This window comes from Rhinichthys klamathensis, unplaced genomic scaffold (assembly GCF_029890125.1).
Source record: "Rhinichthys klamathensis goyatoka isolate OS25496 unplaced genomic scaffold, OSU_Roscu_1.1 h1tg000830l_1, whole genome shotgun sequence".
NCBI lineage: Eukaryota > Metazoa > Chordata > Actinopteri > Cypriniformes > Leuciscidae > Rhinichthys > Rhinichthys klamathensis.
In genome coordinates, this window is record NW_026607212.1 from 201,296 (window position 1) to 224,215 (window position 22,920).

At 41.4% G+C, this 22,920-nt stretch overlaps 3 protein-coding genes across 3 annotated transcripts in view; all 3 read left to right on the forward strand.

Annotated features, from left to right (window-relative positions):
- LOC130078199 (gastrula zinc finger protein XlCGF57.1-like) overlaps positions 1-22,920 on the forward strand; it is a 110,003-nt gene that overhangs the window by 11,617 nt on the left and 75,466 nt on the right. The gene's annotated exons all lie outside the window — the stretch shown is intronic.
- LOC130078192 (gastrula zinc finger protein XlCGF8.2DB-like) overlaps positions 1-22,920 on the forward strand; it is a 47,747-nt gene that overhangs the window by 11,571 nt on the left and 13,256 nt on the right. The gene's annotated exons all lie outside the window — the stretch shown is intronic.
- On the forward strand, positions 19,719-21,423 carry si:dkey-253d23.2 (zinc finger protein 501). Its single transcript, XM_056243715.1, has 2 exons — positions 19,719-20,972; positions 21,052-21,423. The coding sequence occupies exons 1-2, from the start codon at positions 19,812-19,814 to the stop codon at positions 21,421-21,423; spliced, it is 1,533 nt and encodes a 510-aa protein (XP_056099690.1). The 5' UTR covers positions 19,719-19,811.

A 22,920-nucleotide genomic window follows, 5' to 3' on the forward strand; every position in this document is an offset into this window, starting at 1 on the left:
TTCCACAGCATTCCCCTGAATCATCAAAGGAGTCAGTTCCGCTCTCTTCTTCTTCCTGAAGTCCACCACCAGCTCTTTCGTTTTTTGCCACATTTAGTGACAATGTTGGATATTGGATCAGGTTTTCACGTAAAGTTAGTTTTTGCGAAGAAACAATGACTACATTTACACGCACCTTCATAATGCGAATATAAAGCAAAACTGTTATTAAACTTTACCTCATGCAAACACAATGCTTTGATCAAAGTGATACTATTAAGCTCATAATTGTAGTAACCATAACTGTGGCAATATATTTTTTGTGTGTGCTGATTTTAAATGCAATAAACAGGCATGTAAACACTTTAATAGCATATATTCCACTCAAGGGCCAGATTTACTAAACAGGACAAATTAGTGTGAGAGCCCATTTCCACATAAAAAGTGCCAATGGGAGTGAGCGCCAATTCTGAGCTTATGATCTACTGACGACACACAAATTAAAGAACACAGACGCAGCCGGATCATTTCCATTATGGCCAACACAATCTATTAAAAAGCAAGTACGAGGTGGTCAATATCACAACAAAATATTGGTAATAAAAAGCAGTATTACATTCCCATTCAGCATGTCTACCTTGGGTTGTTTCGCCAAGTGTATTGTGTAAATGCATATATCGGATATGGGATCCTTTTAAAAGATGTAAGGTCGTCAAAAAATCCGATTTAGTCAACAAATTGAAATTGGGCGTCAAGACCTAAATTATCATTCTGTGTGTGTATGGAGCTCCTAAATATTCTCATGACTTACTCCAGGAACCACTGCTATATGGAGTGATTTTAGTAAGTGATTAAAATAAAATAATTCTTTACCAAGAATGATGAATAATAAGAAGAATATTGTTCATACTTTGAATTGTGAATTGAAAGTCTTTCTTTGACTCTACTGTTTTGGGGAAAATACACTTCACTTTGAGGAAGCGTTGTGTGTGTTTCTTCTATCTCCCTCTTTTTCTGTCCTTAAATATGGGATCTGGACTGGCACCAGCAAGGTGGGAGATGAAACAACTATGGAGTGGTTGAAAGTCCCATATAAGAAGACTGATCGTTGAGTGTCATTCCTGGCTTTTACCTGTTTTCAGACTGTTTCCACTTCAAGCTTAATTTTTTGCATTTATTACTCGCATTTGCACTTCTAACTGACCGCTGCGACTGCAACACAACGGCATTTTAACTACTTTTGCTACAGATTTGTAAATATTAAACTTTTTGTAGTTGTAAAAATGTAATATTGCTACTGTATCTTTACATTTTGTAAAAAAAACTAAAATAAAACATTGTAAAATCACCTTTATTTATATAGCACTTTTTCAATAGAGATTGTTTCAAAGCAGCTTTACAGTGATAACAGGAAAATAATGCAACACAGTTTGTTTTGGCTGTACAGCAGCTCTAAGAAAATAGTGTTATTGTCCAGTTGAAGTAAGTTCGGTGTTGATTCATTACTATATAGGCTGGCCTATACTGACTTTTATACTCTCAAAGATTAGCTCTTTTAAACACTATAACGTTGAGGTGGAAGGATCCAAACTATCTGTTCTGCACATTTCACTGATTGACTGCTTCGCCAATCAGGCACAGTTCAATGGCGGTTTTTCAAAGAATCTACTCATCAAATATTAAAAAAAGATGCTGCAATCTCTACATTGTTGTGTAACAGTATTAGCTGTTACTGTGATATCATACTCACCACTAGGGGGGCTCATGAGCGTTAGAACCTCTGGTATTTAAAAGGATGGGAGTATAGAAGAAGTCAGTTGTTTGGAAGAGGGAAGCATGGTTTTATTCAAGCACCTCCTGCAACACTTATTGGAGTCCTGATTGAGAAACATTGTTTCCAGTTCAATCATGTAAGTTTTGTTCCTCCTAATGTTGTGTAATTGTTTTTCATTTTGATTTATATAATATACTGTGGAAATTGCAGTAACTAGCAAGAGACAACTTCTCACTTTGAGCACACAAATACGTGTGTCGTTTATTTCGTATGACAAAACTAACAGCCAACCAATGGCGCTGACAAGCGTCCTACGTCATCACCCATACAGAACATTTAAAGGGACCACGATCCCTGAACAGTTATGAGGAAAAAACGCTAAGAACAAAGTACTGCATTTATCACCAACAATGTATAGAACTACATTTAACCCAAAGGTGAATTATGTATGTCACAGTCACTACACACGTCCCCCCAGAATTCACTGTATCCGAAGAACCAAACTGTCAACGGGGAGGTGGGCGTATCAACCGACCACAACGGCTGCGCTGTACTGGAGGTTGAGGAAACCTCACTGCAGCCGGTGTCCCGTCAAGACCCGGGTGTGGGGCATGGAGTGTAGGAGGTTTAGGAGCAAGGGGTGGAGGCAGAGCAGGAGGCCGTCCGCGGCGTGGGGGCTGGGCCAGGTTGATGGGCCTGGCTACGTCCAAATGAGCCGGTTTGAGGCGGTCGATAGAAAGTCGCTCCGGTTTGCCGCCTCTGTCCACCACAAAATGTTTGTCCCCCGTCTCCAGGACCCGGAATGGGCCCTCATAGGGCGGACGTAGCGGTCCCCTGTGAGCATCGTGGCGAATGAAAACGTAGTCAGCCGTCTGAAGTCCAGAGGGGATGTGTGACTGAGGGAGGCCGTGACGTGAAGTAGGGACAGGTGCGAAAAGCCTTGCATTGTCCAGTAGAGTAGACCGCTGGAAAGTAGCAGACCAGGGAACCGTGGCACTAGGGACAAACTCCCCCGGTACCCGCAGTGGCTGTCCATAAACAAGCTCCGCGGATGAGGACTGAAGGTCCTCCTTTGGCGCAGTCCTGATGCCCAGCAACACCCATGGGAGCTTGTCGACCCAGTTGCTGTCTTTGAGGCTGGCACGCAGGGCAGCCTTCATTGACCTATGAAAACGTTCACAGAGTCCGTTAGCCTGCGGGTGATATGCGGTCGTGCGGTGGAGTTTCACTCCGAGGCTCTGTGCGACAGCGTCCCACAGCTCAGACGTGAACTGCGCGCCTCGGTCAGAGGAAATGTCCGAAGGAGTGCCGAAACGGGCAACCCAGGTGCTAATAAATGCCCGTGTCATCTCGACAGATGCCATTGACGTCAAAGGCACAACCTCGGGCCAGCGGGTGGTCCTGTCAACCATGGTGAACAGATATGTGAAACCGTGAGAGGAGGGCAGAGGACCGACCAGGTCCACGTTTACATGGTCAAAACGTCCGGAACCGGGAACAAACCTAACGGGGCTTTAGTGTGGCGGTGGACTTTGGCCCGTTGGCACTCAACACAGATGTTAGCCCAATCCCTAACGTCCTTCTTGAGGCCGTGCCAAACAAACTTAGCTGCAACCAGTCTCTGTGACGCTTTCGAACCTGGGTGGGAGAGACCATGGATGGCGTCAAAAACTTGTCGTCTCCATCCCGAGGGAACGACTGGCCGAGGACTACCTGTGGAGATGTCACACAGGAGCGTGGTGCCGGCATCGCCAAAAACTACATCCTCGATCTGCAGACCTGTAGTCGAGGTCCTCAGGAGTTGCACGTCCGGGTCTGTGGCCTGAGCGGCCGCCATGCGGTTGTAATCTAAGCCCAGGTGGACTGCCCCCACCACAGCCCGTGATAAGCAGTCAGCCACGTGGTTGGTCTTACCAGCAACGTGCTGCAAGTCCGTGGTGAACTCTGAAATGTAGGACAGATGACGTTGCTGGCGGGCGGACCACGGTTCAGCCACCTTGGCCATGGCAAAAGTCAACGGCTTGTGATCCACAAACGCAGTGAAGTGTCGGCCTTCCAGCAGGGAACGGAAATGTCGGATGGCGAGGTAGAGACCCAGCAGCTCCCGGTCGAAAGTGCTGTACTTCCGCTCACAGGGGCGCAGCTGACGGCTAAAGAAAGCCAGCGGCTGCCAGGCACCGCCTACCCACTGCTCGTAGACAGCACCGACAGCATAGTCTGAGGCATCCGAGGTGATGGCGATGGGGGCTGTTGGAGAAGGATGTGCCAACATGGTGGCGTTCGCTAGGGCTGCCTTAGTGGCGGCAAAAGCCCTGTCTCTACTCTCAGTCCAGTCCACAACGTGCTGTGGTTTACCTTTCAAGGCCTCGTGCAAAGGCCGCATGAGCAGAGCAGCTCGAGGAATGAAGCGGTGGTAAAAATTCACCATGCCGAGGAACTCCTGCAGGGATTTGACAGTGAGCGGGCGTGGGAACTGTGTGACTGCCTCCACCTTCGATGGGAGAGGGACCGCCCCGTCCTTAGTGACTCTGTGTCCAAGGAAGTCAATGGTGGAGAGGCCGAACTGGCACTTGGCGGGGTTGACAATCAATCCATGTTGGCTAAGCCGCTCAAAAAGGGTTTGGAGGTGCGCCAGGTGCTGAGACTTGGACGTGCTCGCTACTAGAATGTCATCCAAGTACACAAAAAGAAAAGGCAGGTCCCGCAAAACAGAGTCCATGAGGCGTTGAAAAGTTTGGGCGGCGTTTTTAAGGCCGAACGGCATACGCAGGAACTCAAACAGACCAAACGGCGTGATCACTGCCGTTTTGGGGATGTCCAGTGGATGTACCGGCACCTGATGATATCCACGAACGAGGTCGACCTTGGAAAAAATCACCTTGCCAGACAGGTGTGCTGAAAAATCCTGTATGTTCGGGACTGGGTATCGGTCAGGCGCCGTTGCCTCATTAAGCCGTCGGTAGTCGCCACACGGGCGCCAGCCGCCACCAGGTTTGGGGACGATGTGGAGGGGCGATGCCCATGGACTGTCGGATCGGCGAACTATTCCCAGGCGTTCCATGTTCGCAAACTCAGCCTTTGCAACGGCAAGCTTGGTTGGGTCGAGGCGCCGAGCGCGGGCGTAGACGGGTGGACCAGTGGTGGCGAGATGGTGCTCCACACCATGCTTCACGGCTGATGCAGAGAAAGTCGGCTGAGTGAGGGCTGGGAAACTGGCAAGCAGACGGTGGAAATCATCAGAAGCTGAAAGCATGCTAGACAGCCGTATGGAGTCAGTCCCGCTGAGCGTGCATGTATAAGAGCAAAACGTGACAGCGTCAATCAGACGGCGATTCTTTACATCCACCAACAGTCCATGTGCACACAAAAAATCAGCGCCGAGGAGGGGAACGGCAACCTTTGCGGTAACAAAGTTCCAGCCGAAGTGCTGTCCTCCTAAACACAGTTCGATGTACCTCGTTCCATATGTGCGGATGGGGCTACCATTTGCAGCTTCCATAGGAGGGCCGTGGCTGTCGGTCACCATGTCCAAACGGGATGCAGGCAGGACGCTCCTCTGTGCTCCTGTGTCGCACAGAAAACGCCGTCCAGAGATGCTGTCGTGGATGAAAAGCAGCATGCCTACACGGCCGACGCTCATGGCCACTACTGAGCGCCGGCCCCGGCGTTTCCCGACCCGCTGAAACTGCATGGTGAGCGACATTTGTTAGCCTTGGTTCCAAACTTAGCATGGTAGAAACATAAGCCTGGAAGTTGTTGGGGGCCAGAAGACAACTGCCGCCGAGAAGTGGTTGCCGCGACGAAGGTGGAGTCGTCACGTGTCACCGAAGCGATGTGCGCGGGAAAAAGCGCGTCCGCACAATGTCCGTGACTCGCCAGGAAAAAATTTTCAGCTTCCTCAGCCAGTCTCCGACAGTCAGTGATTGTGGTGTTGGCTAATGCAGCTCTCACTTGTGAAGGCAGCTGACGCAGGAAAAGCTGGATGAACAGAAAATCGGGTCTGTGCTCTCCCAAAAGATCCAGCATGCGGTCCATGAGCTCGGACGGTTTGCTGTCACCCAGTCCTTGAAGGGAGAAAAGCCTGCCGGCTCTCTCAGCGTCCGACAGTCTGAACGTTTTCAACAGGTGGGCTTTGAGTGCTGCATATTTCTCGTTTTCCGGAGGATTTGTTAGAAGGCTCACGACTCTGGATGCTGTTGAATTACCGAGAGCCGACACTACGTAGTAGTATTTTGTTGTATCCGTGGTGATCTCACGCAGCGCGAACTGCGCTTCAGTCTGTGCGAACCATGCAGATGCCGACGATTCCCAGAATTCGGGGAGTTTGAGGGTGACAGCGTTCGCGGTCATGGTCGTGTCGTGTCTCTGGATACGTCCAGCAGACTAATGTCGGGGTCACCAGTGTGGAAATTGCAGTAACTAGCAAGAGACAACTTCTCACTTTGAGCACACAAATACGTGTCGTTTATTTCGTATGACAAAACTAACAGCCAACCAATGGCGCTGACAAGCGTCCTACGTCATCACCCATACAGAACATTTAAAGGGACCACGATCCCTGAACAGTTATGAGGAAAAAACGCTAAGAACAAAGTACTGCATTTATCACCAACAATGTATAGAACTACATTTAACCCAAAGGTGAATTATGTATGTCACAGTCACTACAATACTATAGATATCTTTTTCTTTTTTTTTTGTAGATGGACTCTTTATACGTTATTTTGAGACGGTTGAGTCCATATGAATTGCTAAGGCTCAAATGAAATGGACATCAAGTGGTTTCTAAACCAATGGATTGATATCACTGCATTACCATGTGGATTATCAAATATCCTAAGTACAAGACTGTGACTTTGTGGGCTATCTAGTTTTTTTTATGGATTTCCTTGGACTACTGGAAGAGCACTTGAAGGTTGTTTTTTTTTTGCTTTGGACTGCATCCTGAAAATAGACTATTTCAATTTTCTTTGTAGTGATTCCATTAATTACTCAAAGAATCCTTCAATTACAAGATTTCATTTGTACTTTTCTTTTCTATTGATTAAGTCTTTCTTTATAGACCATGCGGGTGGATATTGTTTTCATTTGTTGAACTGGTTTCATTTCAATTTATTTTCATATAAATGCATTGTTTTGTTTATGTTTTTTTTGTTTCCTAAATTGATATAAATGTATAAAAAGTTCATTTCTGTCTTTATTGTTTGTGGCTTTACAACTGGGTAACATATTAAGATTTTGCAACAATACGTTCTTAGTTGGTGGGCCCCTCCTATTATTCAGATATATGGCTGCATGCCACTAAAGTGGACAGTGGTTATATAAATGGCGCCCGAACAGGGACCCACAGACTTCATAAAGGTTGTTGAAAATATACCAGTGTTTGTCACAATATAAATCCTTACACGTTAATAAATAAATAAATAAAATGGCTAGTCTAGAAGTGTTGGATGAGGATGAGTCCGTACCCAATACAGATTTCTCATCTGCACCATTTAGCACCCACAGAGAACCACTACGAGAGTTGATTAATACGTTCAGTGATCTGTACCTTGATTCAGAGGAGGAAGAAATTGTGGATGACGGCCAAAATGAAGTCCAATTTCTACCTCCACCACCACCTGAAATTTACGCGGAACCGACACACCATCCTTCCACGGCTGTTTCAGATATGTTAGAACAATTCACAGAACGTTTCACCAAACTCTAGGAGCGGATTACCGACATAAATCAACGTGTGCGTGAACAAGTTTCCTTCATTGATGTTGAATTGCAACGCAAAGCTACAGAAGATAAATTGTTATACCAAATAGACCGTGAGTGCAGCTGAGTGAAAAAACATCTAGAACTGAGCATTTAAGATCTTGGACAGTCAGTGCTAGACTGTTTGAAGAGAAGAGACCAACAATTGGAACAAAGATTACAAGCTTTCCAGCCTTTTATATCCACCCCAATTCAGCCTAAGAATACCAGTACTGTTCACAGATCACTGAGAGATCAAACCTACAGTCTTCAGTCAAATAATCAATCTGTCATGGACAGTTCAAACCAGTACAACCCACCAGTCAAACTTGAGTTCCCTAGTTTCAGCAATAGCCTGGATGAAGATCCTATCTTATTCATCGAACGATGTGAGGAGTATTTCGCTGTTCGACCTTTGAAGAATAGTGAAATTTTGGCTTCTTTAACTGCTGTACTTAAACATACTGCAAAAGATTGGTGGATGGCAGAGAAAGGGAATGTCCGTGACTGGAAACAGTTTAAAAAATTATTTCTGCAATCTTTTCTCAGTGAGGATTATGAAGAGTTGGCAGTAAGGAAGCTGATGGAGAGGAGACAAGGTGCAAGAGAAAGTTTCAGAGACTTTGCTTTTCACAATCGAGCTCTTTGCTTGAGATGGAAGAAGGACATGGTAGAAAGAGAGGTAGTGCAAGCTATTTTACGTAACTGTAACCCACGGCTTGCTAGTTTGCTACGTGGCAATATAAAAGATGTAGGAGAACTTGTAAAAGTAGGTACACAGATAGAACGAGATTTTTTTGAGTCTGGAGTCATATTGGAGAGTCCAGTGGAGAATACTGGAGTCAAGTTAATGGAGATGAGCAAAAGAAGAGAAATCCTCCAGATCACGATTCACAACGCAAATCAGCAGCAGCCAATACCAGAGTTGTCCAGACTTGCCAAAATTCTATGCAACACGACATCAGAAACCTTATCATTCCTATAACTCTACAAGACACGCATGTAACTGCTATGGTGGACACTGGCAGTACTTTGTCATTAATTCAAAAGTCATGCTGGAAACAGTTAAGCCGTCAAGAAATATACCTACCTGGTGGGGGACAAACTTTCCTTTTAGCCAACGGACAACGCCAAACCGCTGTTGGAAAGGTGGTGTGGAAGAGTGAAGTGCAGAATCGTCCAATAGAGCTTATCCTGTATATAATGAATGACACTGACTTAACAGTACCCATCATACTGGGCATGGATTTTCTGTTGAAATCAGGAATGGTCTTGGATTTCAATACTGCTCAGTATGGTTTTTTTCCAATAGAAGGCTCTGAACCACCAATTTTCTTTCCATTCCTTCATCAGGACATTCATTCTACCATTAACTTTTACCTTGCCATCCTTTACAGCCTTACAGTGATGAAGTACTCCATTCTATACATCAACTATCGGAGAAAGCAGACACTGACATGCAGACACAGCAAGAGCTGGAAAATCTCATGTTAAGCTGGCCCACTGTTTGCAACCAGGAGATTGGATATACCAATTTGATCAAGCACCGCATCATCACCACAGATGAAGTACCTGTTAGAAAGAGAGCATACAAGGTTTCCGTTGAAAAACAGAGTTTTATTGAAGATCAAGTCAAGGAGCTGCTTGATAAGAAAATCATTCGACCATCTTGCTCTCCATGGGCATCACCAGTGGTGGTGGTTCAGAAAAAAGATGGAGGATCAAGACTCTGCGTTGACTACCGTGGGTTGAATGCCAAAACTCATCTGGATGCATATCCAATGCCACAAATACAAGACATCTTCGAGTCATTACATGGGGCAACTGTATTCTCTACACTGGACTTAAAGAGTGGCTATTGGCAACTGGAAATGGAGTCTCATAGCATTCAAAAAACGGGTTTCATCACATCCTCAGGGTTATATGAATTTCTACGTCTTCCTTTTGGACTGAAAAATGCAGCAGCGTCTTTCCAGAGACTTATGGAACATGTATTGCGGGAGTTGAAAGGTAAATGTTGTATGGTTTACATTGATGATGTCGTGGTGTATTCCAAAAATAAGCAAGACCATCTCCAACATCTCCAACAAGTTTTCAATTGTTTCCACAAAGCAGGTCTCACACTCAACCTGAAAAAGTGCAATTTCATTCAAAAATCTCTCACTTTCTTAGGCCATGTTGTTTCAAGTGAGGGAATCAAAACCGATCCCACCAAGGTGTCAGCAGTTAGTTCATTTCCCATCCCACGGTCTCTCAAAGACGTTCAACGATTTTTGGGGATGGCCGGTTGGTACCATCGGTTTATTCCTAGTTTCTCAGAGAAGGCTGCTCCACTTCATGCTTTGAAACAGAAAAACTCCACCTGGACTTGGACAGATCAATGCCAACAGGCACTCGATCTCATCAAGCAAGACTTAATGCAAGCTCCCGTTTTAACCTCCCCTGACTTCACCCAACCATTTCGAGTTCAAACGGACGCCAGTGACGTTGGTTTGGGAGCCGTTCTTACACAAGAATGTGCAGGGAAAGAACATGTTATTGCATATGCATCCAGACTACTGAGGGGGGCAGAAAGGTCATACTCGGTATCTGAGAAAGAGTGTCTAGCAGTGGTGTGGGCAGTGGAGAAATGGAGGCCATATCTCGAAGGACGACTATTTGAAGTATTAACTGACCATGCTGCATTGACATGGGCATTTCAACATCCCAAACCATCATCACGCCTCATCAGATGGACCATAAGACTACAAGGATTTCATTTCACTGTTAAGTACAGAAAAGGTCAGTGTAATGTGGTACCTGATGCATTATCCAGAGCTCCAAGCCTCACCATTTCACCTGACATTATTGCTGTAGCTCAAGCATCTAATTTAATATCATCACCAGTCAGTATGCCAGTAGATTTATCTCAGATAGCTATAGCTCAAAACAATGATCCAGAAATCCAAGAATTGATTACCAAAGTACCATCTCAGATCCCACAAGACTCATCACGAGTTCATTATGTAACAGAAAATGGATTCTTGTTCCGTAGTGTTCCAGATGGACGGAAAGGTCAAAAACTTCAACTTGTCATTCCCTCCATTCATCATCAAACTTTTGTTCAGTATGCTCATGACAATCCTCTCAGTGGTCATCTAGGTAAACTCAAGACCTTGCTCAGACTACTGGAAACTGTATACTGGCCAACTATCAGAGCTGATGTTTGGAAACATTGTAAAGAATGCCAAGTCTGTCAAAAATACAAACCATCCATGTCAAAATTATCTGGTTACCTACAGTCTACACCCATTGTTGAACCTGGCTACATGATGGGCATCGATCTCATGGGGCCTTTTCCAAAAAGTTTCAAACAAAACGAGTATCTTCTTGTTATCGTGGATTATTGTTCTAAGTGGGTGGAGATGTTTCCCCTGAGGTCTGCTAAAACCCCTCAGATAGCCCGAGTTCTGGTAGAGGAGATATTTACCAGATGGGGAACACCAGCCTACCTGGTATCAGATCGTGGTGCCCAATTCACCTCTCAACTCCTTGGTCAGGTGTGCAAGCAGTGGGGAGTCATTCAAAAACTGACCACAGCCTACCATCCCCAAACAAATCTGACGGAGAGAGTCAATCGAAACTTGAAGACCATGATTGCCTCTTACGTCGGAGACCACCATAAGTTTTGGGATAGATGGATTGCCGAATTCAGGTTTGCTATTAACACAGCCTACCACGAAAGCGGTTTTACACCTGCTGAAGTAGCGCTTGGACGTAAATTAAAAGGTCCAATGGAGAGAGCTTTACCTAAACCGCCTGATCCTAATAACCCTGCATATCCCATCCTTGACAGACAACAAGAACTCCTTGCTATTGTGAAAGAGAATGTGAACCGAGCTCAAGCCAAGCAAAAGCGATACTATGATCAGCATCGTAAGTCAGTGCATTTCCAAGAGGGAGATGTGGTTTGGGTACGGACACATCCTTTATCTAGAGCCGATGAAGGATTCATGGCTAAGCTGTCGGCTAAGTGGAAAGGGCCTGCAAAAGTTAACAAAAAGTTAGGGCCAGTTAATTATTCTGTTTCTTTTATTTCTGATCCAGACAGTACTGAAACGTATCACGTGCAAAATCTTAAGATTTGTCATGGTTATGGCAAATCTCTTTCTGAGGAGAGGGGTATGTAACAGTATTAGCTGTTACTGTGATATCATACTCACCACTAGGGGGGCTCATGAGCGTTAGAACCTCTGGTATTTAAAAGGATGGGAGTATAGAAGAAGTCAGTTGTTTGGAAGAGGGAAGCATGGTTTTATTCAAGCACCTCCTGCAACACTTATTGGAGTCCTGATTGAGAAACATTGTTTCCAGTTCAATCATGTAAGTTTTGTTCCTACTAATGTTGTGTAATTGTTTTTTTGTTTTTTTTTGTAGATGGACTCTTTATACGTTATTTTGAGACGGTTGAGTCCATATGAATTGCTAAGGCTCAAATGAAATGGACATCAACTGGTTTCTAAACCAATGGATTGATATCACTGCATTACCATGTGGATTATCAAATATCCTAAGTACAAGACTGTGACTTTGTGGGCTATCTAGTTTTTTTTATGGATTTCCTTGGACTACTGGAAGAGCACTTGAAGGTTGTTTTTTTTTTTGCTTTGGACTGCATCCTGAAAATAGACTATTTCAATTTTCTTTGTAGTGATTCCATTAATTACTCAAAGAATCCTTCAATTACAAGATTTCATTTGTACTTTTCTTTTCTATTGATTAAGTCTTTCTTTATAGACCATGCGGGTGGATATTGTTTTCATTTGTTGAACTGGTTTCATTTCAATTTATTTTCATATAAATGCATTGTTTTGTTTATGTTTTTTTTTGTTTCCTAAATTGATATAAACTAGTGCAAAATGCCCGTGCAAAAGAATTTTTTTGTGTGTGTTTTTAGCAATTGTTGGTTTGGTGTGTTTGAGTGCTCATTGTAGGGGTGGGCGATATCTCGATATTTAAAATATATCGAGATATTTTTTAAACACGATATGGATTTTGACATATCGTATATTTCGATATATTGTTTATATTTAATCCTGATTTCGCCACTTTGCTTGTTTGCCTTCTCTGTGCTGTGCTCGCCCCCGCCTCCTTGCTTTTGTTCCCCCTCACCTCGCGTGTTGTCTCATTCAACAATTGTCTCTTCCTCAACCAGCCCGAAGGCTACAGAACTCCGAGTGTGTCTGCGCGCGAGCGACAGAGCACGAGAGAATTGGTAGCCTACATACTACAATATATAATTACTATATAAGAGGCATGGAAGTTCGATTAATGGACTCCAGTAATCAGAAGGCTACTACAAACGTCTTGTTTTAAACTATTACAGGGCTCGAATTTCGGCGCGGGTACTGCGCATAATTCTAATCATTCCCCCAGGTCTCCCATTTATAATGCTGGAAATTCCCGCAATCGTAATCCACACAGATTATAAAATCAAATCATTCTTTTAACAACTATCTGCCAGACGCAATTTCACAAACAGCGTGAGTGTTCAGCGGTGCCGCGTCTTCTTTCTCTTCTCTCATAATGTGTTGCGCAAGGCAAGCATCAAGAGCTGCGGCCATAACACACACTCGCGTTTAGGAGTCGGGACATGATGGATATTCACTCGCACAATCGGGCCAGCAGTGCATCGTGACTGAAGTTTACCATTTGCACGTCTTTTTAAGTCTTACCCGTTTAAACATTCAAGCAATTTTAAACTAATCCGTGCTCGCGCGCTCTCTGAGAGATTATTTTCTTTGCGCACATTCATAGAAAATCCGCCTTAAGAACAGCTGGCCAGTAACAAAAGTTATTTTTCGCGGATTATATTGCTTTAACACGCACAATTGTCAATTTCGGTCGTCGTGAGTATACTCTAAACATAGTCGGTTTTGTCTTTAATAAGCATAAAACGCATGCCAGTATAATGAATACAGGATCCGTGCACTAGCTCTTAAAGTGACGGCAGCCATATGTGTGTCATTCAATACAACAAAAGATAGCTTTAAGTTAAAGGAATCAGGATTTATAACCTATGTATTTAATTTATTCAGGACTAAAATACTACTGTGTTATTTTCCATTTGATTACTTTATTCAGTTTCTGTATATGAATCACGTGATTAATAATGATGACGAAATTCAGGCCCTGTGTTTCATTTTTCTCATTTGGTTACATTCTGTTATGGAAAATTAATTTTCTATTGATTGTAGGCCTATATTTTGAGTTGTATTCACATCCATTTTCCTGTAAAGATATCGAGATATATATCGAATATCGAGATTTAGCAAAATATATCGAGATATATTTTTTGCTCCATATCGCCCAGCCCTAGCTCATTGTTACAATTACACAGCAAAAGTTCAGTGACATTTTTATTTGTGCATGGTAGAAAGCATACTGATACTGACATAATGATGCATTGGAGGATATATTTAGAGTGGATACAGATACATGCCCGTGGAAGATAGCGATAATGTTAAGCATGACAGTAATATACACTCACCGGCCACTTTATTAGGTACACCTGTCCAACTGCTCGTTAACACTTAATTTCTAAGCAGCCAATCACATGGCGGCAACTCGGTGCATTTAGGCATGTAGACATGGTCAAGACAATCTCCTGCAGTTCAAACCGAGCATCAGTATGGGGAAGAAAGGTGATTTGAGTGACTTTGAACGTGGCATGATTGTTGGTGCCAGAAGGGCTGGTCTGAGTATTTCAGAAACTGCTAATCTACTGGGATTTTCACGCACAACCATCTCTAGGGTTTACAGAGAATGGTCCGAAAAAGAAAAAACATCAAGTGAGCGGCAGTTCTGTGGGCGGAAATGCCTTGTTGATGCCAGAGGTCAGAGGAGAATGGCCAGACTGGTTCGAGCTGATAGAAGGGCAACAGTGACTCAAATAACCACCCGTTACAACCAAGGTGGGCAGAAGAGCATCTCTGAACGCACAGTACGTCGAACTTTGAGGCAGATGGGCTACAACAGCAGAAGACCCCACCGGGTACCACTCATCTCCACTACAAATAGGAAAAAGAGGCTACAATTTGCAAGAGCTCACCAAAATTGGACAGTTGAAGACTGGAAAAATGTTGCCTGGTCTGATGAGTCTCGATTTCTGTTGAGACATTGAGATGGTAGAGTCAGAATTTGGCGTAAACAGAATGAGAACATGGATCCATCATGCCTTGTTACCACTGAGCAGGCTGGTGGTGGTGGTGTAATGGTGTGGGGGATGTTTTTTTGGCACACTTTAGGCCCCTTAGTGCCAATTGGGCATCGTTTAAATGCCACGGCCTACCTGAGCATTGTTTCTGACCATGTCCATCCCTTTATGGCCACCATGTACCCATCCTCTGATGGCTACTTCCACCATGTCACAAAGCTCTAATCATTTCAAATTGGTTTCTTGAACATGACAATGAGTTCACTGTACTAAAATGGCCTCCACAGTCACCAGATCTCAACCCAATAGAGCATCTTTGGGATGTGGTGGAACGGGAGATTCGCATCATGGATGTGCAGCCGACAAATCTGCGGCAACTGTGTGATGCCATCATGTCAATATGGACCAAACTCCCTGAGGAATGCTTCCAGCACCTTGTTGAATCTATGCCACGAAGAATTGAGGCAGTTCTGAAGGCAAAAGGGGGTCCAACCCGTTACTAGCATGGGGTACCTAATAAAGTGGCCGGTGAGTGTATTTACATGGCCGTGAAAGATAGCGATAATGTTAAGCGCACCATAATTAAATAATATATTAAGAAGTAAAAACAGCTACGCTGTTTACTTCTTAATATCTATTAGATAGATATTAAGAAGTAAACAGCGTAGCTTTAAATAAACATATTAAACTTTTACGCAGTTAATCTGTTTTGCAGTTCGTGCCTCTGTTGTTTTCGGTTGCAAATTGCTGTTCACAGGCTTGCAGTGCTTTTGGCCGCATTTGTGCGCAAAAACCGTGGCAAAAGTATAAGCGCGGAAAAATGAAAGTTTGAAGAATACAGATCCTATTTATTTTGCATTAGCATGAAGCTGCAGCTCAAAAATGCATGAATTACACTTACGAATAACAGTTAAATGCTGCAAATATTTATTTCTTACACTTGAAGGGCGATTTACACCTTTACAAATCTAATTTACGCTTGCAATCTTATGTACGCTTTCACAAATCTTAAGGCCATTGCACACAGAGTCCGACATTTTCGTATGCGTTTTTTCGTATTCGTGATTAGGTGGGTCTGAATTGTCAAAACACCATTCAAACTCCATTCAAACTGCTTGCTACGGATGCGAAAAACGCAGAAAATCGAACCCGATTCGATTTTTTTTATGACGGACGAAAGTTTCGGAGGCAGTGTGCAAGCGTGATTGACATAACGTGAGGTCGTATTTATTTTCAGTGTGGAATGGCCTTACCGTGTGCAATGGCCTTACCTGTGCATGCGATTCTTTATGTCATAATTTTACCTTCATAGATTTGCTGTCACACGATCGGTAAGAGGATTACTATACTCGTTAAAGCCTGTTATATACTGTTGAATAGGCAGGGCAACTATTTACCATAGCATATTAAACATCACATAGTTAACATAGCACATTAAACATCACATAGTTAACATATACATGCTATAGCACATTAAACATCACATAGTTAACATATACATGCTAACTTCAGCGTGCATGACACATAACGTTAATAGCATTTACTACAAATGATGGCCGTGAAAGAGACTGCGAACGCATTAAATATAATATTAAGAAGTAAACAGCGTAGCTGGCTTACAGATTCAGTTAACAATATAATATTAAGAAGTAAACAGCATAGCTGGCTTACAGATTCAGTTAACAAATGAATAAGCGCGACGATTCAGGGAGCAAATCTGCTTTCTTCGTCCCTCTGTCTCTGGTCCTGCGATGTGCTCACTCAGTATGCAGTGTGAGAGGGGGAGTGGCCAGCGGCTAGAGCGGCAAAAACCAATGTGTGCTTCTTTTAGCGATATATTTAGCGATATATTTTGCATTTCTAATCCAAACAACGTCAAACTCGGCACTGCACTTACTCGTGCCTGTAGCAAGACACCTGTCAAGTTTGAGATCAATCGGACTAATGGTTCGAGAGATATGCGATTAACAGACAGACAGACACACACACAGACAGACAGACATTCCTGTAATTTATAGATATAGATGTGTAAAAAGTTCATTTCTGTCTTTATTGTTTGTGGCTTTACAACTGGGTAACATATTAAGATTTTGCAACACTACGTTCTTAGTTGGTGGGCCCCTCCTATTATTCAGATATATATATGGCTGCATGCCACTAAAGTGGACAGTGGTTATAGTTGGGTCCGACCTCACATTTACAACCCGTAAATAAACTTCTAACACATTTTATGTTACACTATAGATCCAGCATAATCTGAAATTAATGTTTGTAAATGGATATGCAGACCTCCTGAGAATGGAGCTGTAAACATGATGTTGTTTTGGTACTTATACCGCAAATATATATTCTTAAGGACATCAAACCCTGAAATAAAACTCCAGAAAGGTGTACAATATGGGATCTTTAATATAAAAAGTCTAGATTTTGCGGGACTAGTTGATGTGACTTTTATTTTGACAACAGAAACTGGGTTTAAACGTCTGCACCATATCAACACGCAATAACGCGTCTTCTCGTTGTATCGTCTGTACACGTTAGGTGTAAAGAAATAGCTGTCTGTATGGCCTTCCATTCGTCTAAAGAAATATTGGTATTTTCCATATGTAAAATAAATGTCTTTTCAGCTCTCCATAACATGTACATTTCGTCTCGGAGTGATGACGTGTCCACCGGCGCGTTCTCACTCAGTCAAAGAAGTCTTCTGAGGTGAGTTACTCACAGCTTTGTATATATATATATATATAAAAACTCACAGCTTTGTATATTAACAAAAGCATGACAAAAAGTTTGTATAAGCGACGTTTTTGCTGTCCTTTCTGTCTTGTTTTCATTTGATTCTGCGCTATTTTTTGCATTTTTTCTGGCGTCTGCCTACTGGAATACACATTTAGCGTAGCTGGCAATTTGACGGTTTCTTTGTGCGATTTTTTTTGTGTTTTTGTTTGTTTGTGTGTATGAGTGTTTCGATGTTACTCTAAGTTGTACGTTTGATGCATTATTAATTATTTTCTCGTTTAGGTTGTGAGAAATAATACTATTATAGTGCAGTGTATCGTCTTTTTCAGAATACTGACTCATATAATCTGATTATTAATATAAATTGATTATCTCTTTATTTAATGTCAACAGCTTATGTTTTCTCATCATTTGTTAGATCTCTCGTAAATTGTATTTAATCATAAATAATAATCTGTTCCTTAAAGTAATAATTTCATTGTGTTAACAGACTGAAGTGAATTCTTTTGAGATCTTAAAGATAAACCTCTCTTAACTTCATTAATTTTGTTATAGTATGTGGGATGGAAAACATGTTTAAAACATTAAACAAATAAATAATAACCAGCTAACAAAATACGGGTAGTTGAAAAGTTGAGTCAAATATAAAACAATTTAATTTATTTACATTTTGATAGATTGTTAGTGGATAGTTAAACGTAACACATAAATGCTTAATGTGTAATTGTATAACTGATTTATTTTTTATTTTTGCAGATCTGATTATCCCATTATACAGCAACTAGCTTTCAGCGAAGTTCCTCCCACAGGAATTCACCAATAGGCCGTGGAATGCTGGAATATTTTCATCAACTTACAAGTGAAGAAATAGTTTAGAGAACATGAATGATCCAGAACCCTGCAGAATAAAACATGAAGATACTGAAAATCTAATAGGTTGGTGTTTATTCTTGATTCTTTATAAATGATGCTGAAGAACATTTAGGGTGACCAGATGAGATTGGCTGAAATTTGGGATGGAGGGGTTGCTTTGGTAGGCTAGGCCTACTATGATATAAGACTACATAGCCTATAATAAAAGATAATGAATTTTAAACCTGAACCAAAACATATTTTTATTCAAAGATCAACAGTCTAGTCATTCTGCCACAAAAAACAACAACATTAAAATCATGAACTCAAATGTCATTGTGAAAAAATAAATAAAAAAAATACAATGACTGTTGTAACAGTGCGTCAATCAGACCTCTCAGGCTATAGCCTAACGCTAATAAGCCTTATGCCAAAAGTATTATTACGACTAAATTGTCGGTCATTAAGAAAACTAAATAATTGTTATAACTCTTTACGACTGGCTGCCTGCACTTTCATTATCCTCGCGGCTGCTGCAACTTGCGCTCGCTTATCAATGCATATTAATTTGTGCCTACGGTATCTTTGTAGAACATCAAAAAAAGAAAAAAATATATAGATGTTATGTAAATGATAGCCTTTTAATGATTGCTTTGCTATCAACATGGATAGACATGTGCAAGGTTTTAATATAACATTAATATTCAAATAACACTGGAATTACTTGTCCGTTACTCGTACACTGTCCTTATAATGCAAGCAATCCCGCGAACTTTCCAGTCAGAACGGCTGATGCAACTCTATAGCACTACGCTTATACTCTACTCTATAGTCTACTAAATAAGCGCAGGCTCCGCAACTGCGCTGATTGCGCTCTATTCAGTGACGTACAGCGCTGATTCTGTGCCCGTTATTATGTTAAACATGAAGAATTCAGAACAATGTGCACCCTTGGTTATGGGAGTATAACCATGATGATTGTATCAAATTTATAAAAGTTGTTGTTAACTCTCTTCTGGTTTATCTCTACTGGTAAATCAACTATTACTGGCATAATTATACATTAGGTGACAAAACAGGACATACATAACTGAAATAGTGTTCACCTCTAATGGCATGTTATGTCACATGCTGAGATAGTCTCCAGGATTATTGTGACCCTAAAAAGGACAAGTGATTTGGGAATGGATAGATATCAGATTAAGAAAGAACTTAAATATATCAGATTTTGTTTTGTTGGTAAAGGTAGTTATTGGTTTCTTTCTGATAAAATATCAGGGTTAAATTCATGTTCTTTCCCTTCTCATTTCTCCAGTTCTTTATGATTTACTGAAAATTAAACCTTGTTTCCTTTTAGATCTGATGGATGACAAGGAGAGTGAAGAACTTAGAAAAGCAAAGGAGAAACATCATGTCAAAGCTGGTAAAAAATCAAGTCGCTCACAGACTGAAAGTAATTTATTGAGAAAATCTTTCACCTCGCCTCAGTGTGGGAAGAGTTTCACAGAAAATGTAATCCTGAAGAGACACATGATAATCCACACTGGAAAGAAGCCACACACATGTGATCAGTGTGGGAAGAGTTTCACGAAAAAAAGAGGCCTTAATGTACACATGAAAATCCACACTGGAGAGAATCTGCACACATGTGATCAGTGTGGGAAAAGTTTCTTAATAAAAAGAGGCCTTAATGTACACATGAAAATCCACACTGGAGAGAATCTGCACACATGTGATCAGTGTGGGAAAAGTTTCTTAATAAAAAGAGGCCTTAATGTACACATGAAAATCCACACTGGAGAGAATCTGCACACATGTGATCAGTGTGGGAAAAGTTTCTTAATAAAAAGAGGCCTTAATAAACACATGAAAATCCACACTGGAAAGAATCTGCACACATGTGATCAGTGTGGGAAAAGTTTCTTAATAAAAAGAGGCCTTAATGTACACATGAAAATCCACACTGGAGAGAATCTGCACACGTGTGATCAGTGCGGGACGAGTTTTATGTATCAAGAGAGCCTGAAGAGTCACATGAGAATCCACACTGGAGAGAAGCCGTACACGTGTGATCAGTGCGGGAAGAGATTTGCACATGTACGCAGTTTTAAATCACATCTGCTTTCTCATTCTGGAGAAAGACCATATAGCTGTGATCAATGTGGTAAATCATATTTTTCAGCATCATCCCTGAAGATCCACCTGAACGTGCATTCAAAGGAGAAGCCTTACATGTGTTCTTTGTGTGGAAAGAGTTTTAGTCTGCTGAGAGCTTTGAAATTACACCAGAAAAGACACAGTGGTGTGAGGAATCATGTGTGCTTTGATTGTGGAAAGACCTTTATTACAGATCATGAAGTGAAACAGCATCAGATGATCCACACTGGAGAAAAACCTTACAAGTGTTCACATTGTGACAAGAGATTCAGTCAGTCAAGCATCCTGAAAACACATCTGAGGGTCCACACCAGAGAGAAAGCTTACAAGTGTTCTCACTGCGACAAGAGATTCAAATGGTCAGAAACCATGAAAAAACATGAGAGGACCCACACTGGAGAAACACCTTATAAGTGTTCACACTGTGACAAGAGTTTCATACAGTCAGGAAACCTGAAATCACACATGAGGATCCACACTGAAGAAAAACCTTACAAGTGTTCACATTGTGACAAGAGATTCAAATGGTCAGAAGCCATGAAAAAAACATGAGATGATGCACACTGGAGAAAAAACATTCAAGTGTTCACACTGCGACAAGAGTTTCATTCAGTCAGGAAACCTGAAGGCACACGAGAGGAATCACACTGGAGAAAAACCTTACAAGTGTTCACTCTGTGGCAAGTGTTTCAATCAGTCAGCACATCTGAAATCACACGAGAGGATCCACACTGGAGAAAAACCTTACAAGTGTTCTCACTGTGACAAGAGTTTCAGTCAGTCAGCACATCTGAAAAAACATGAGAGGATCCACACTGGAGAAAAACTTTACAAGTGTTCACACTGTGAGAACAGTTTCAGTCAGTCAGTAAACCTGAAAAGACATGAGAGAGTGATCCACACTGGAGAGAAGCCGGACCACTGCCCTCCTCGAGGGAAGAGTTTCACTCATTTATCTTCTTTACAACAAGCGACAGGACAATGAAACATCATCTGAAGTTTTTATAGTAAACAGAGTTCATCTTCAAGACCAGCGGTTTCAAGTGTGATTTCAAATCAACTCAAAAGCTCTCTCGATTCAGTGGCTGCAGAAGATCTTCAGATCTTTACTCAACTCCACTTAATCTCAGAGGCAAATATTGTACTTTTTTGACTTTAAGTTTAACTGACTTTACATAAGGAAATTAGATTTTGATATTAGATATTGTATAAAAAAATTAATAGAAACACTAAAAATATATCTTATAGATCAAGGATAGGTAAAGAGTCATAGGTTGGTAAAAATATAAACAATTAAAATCATTACAAATTTAAAATCATTAGTCATTAACTCAGGGGCCGCTTACATGACACTGTTTTCTACTGAAAAAAGAAAAAAAACGTTCAATGTGTTCTTGCGATTCATTTACATGATAGCAGCTTTTTGGTGACCTGAGAACACAATCTGGTTTCAAAGTGCAATTATCATTTGTTCATCTGTATTATATCTGTTTTTTTATTTCTTGACCAGCAATTAAATTTTTGCTCTTAAAGTTGTTTGAGTGTTTTTGTATTTACTAATTCTGGAAACAGACACAGTCTCTATATGACGATTTCTATGTGAAAGAGTCTCTATATGTGATGGGTTTATCTGACTTCTGTGACGTGATACGTCTTTCTGCTAGATGAGCCCCAGTTAGTCAATTTTTAACACTCAGACTATGTGCCATATAACTAGAGAAGAGCGGCACCATCCCAGGAGGGATGTCTGTTTGCTCCAAAAAACTTTTCTAATTATCAATGAAGAGGCTGGTTTGTAAGAGACAAATCTTTATTCTTGTTCATTTTTGTGTTCAATTTATAGTTATATCTGTTTAATTGTTCATGTAAATAGGAACAGGTGCAAAAGTGCATTACAGAAAAGAAAAATAAATTATTAAATGAATAAATAAAAGAAAAAAAAGGAAAAGGGACCTAGGTTATACTTAGTCATTCTTCTATTGTCCCTATACACTTAAATAGGGTAGTTCTTTGAACTGTGGGGATTGAAAGGATGCTGTTTAAAGAAAGCCAATTTTTGTTTTGGTTTGCAAAAACCAAAGTAACAAGTTTTTATTTTTTTTATTTTTTTACAAGTAACAGATGAATTGTCGGCCTTTTGGGAGGTTGATATGGTATTTAATCATGGTTCAAATCAGTCTGCTGGTGTCACTATATATATGAACAAATGCCCAGGCAAAATCATTACTCACAAGGCTGATATAGTTTGCAGCAGTCCTATACTTAAAAAAAAAATATATATATATATATATGTGTATATATATATTTAGATGTATGCTCAAAGCTAACTACCCTACAGAATATATTTTATTCAAGGAGATTTTAGTCGGCCTTACAGCAGTTCGACTTAGCGTGCCATCCTCACTGTTAATTTTATTTGATCTGTCATTTTATAGATATTTGTCATTATGAACAACATTTGGCACAGTTTTCATAATCTTCT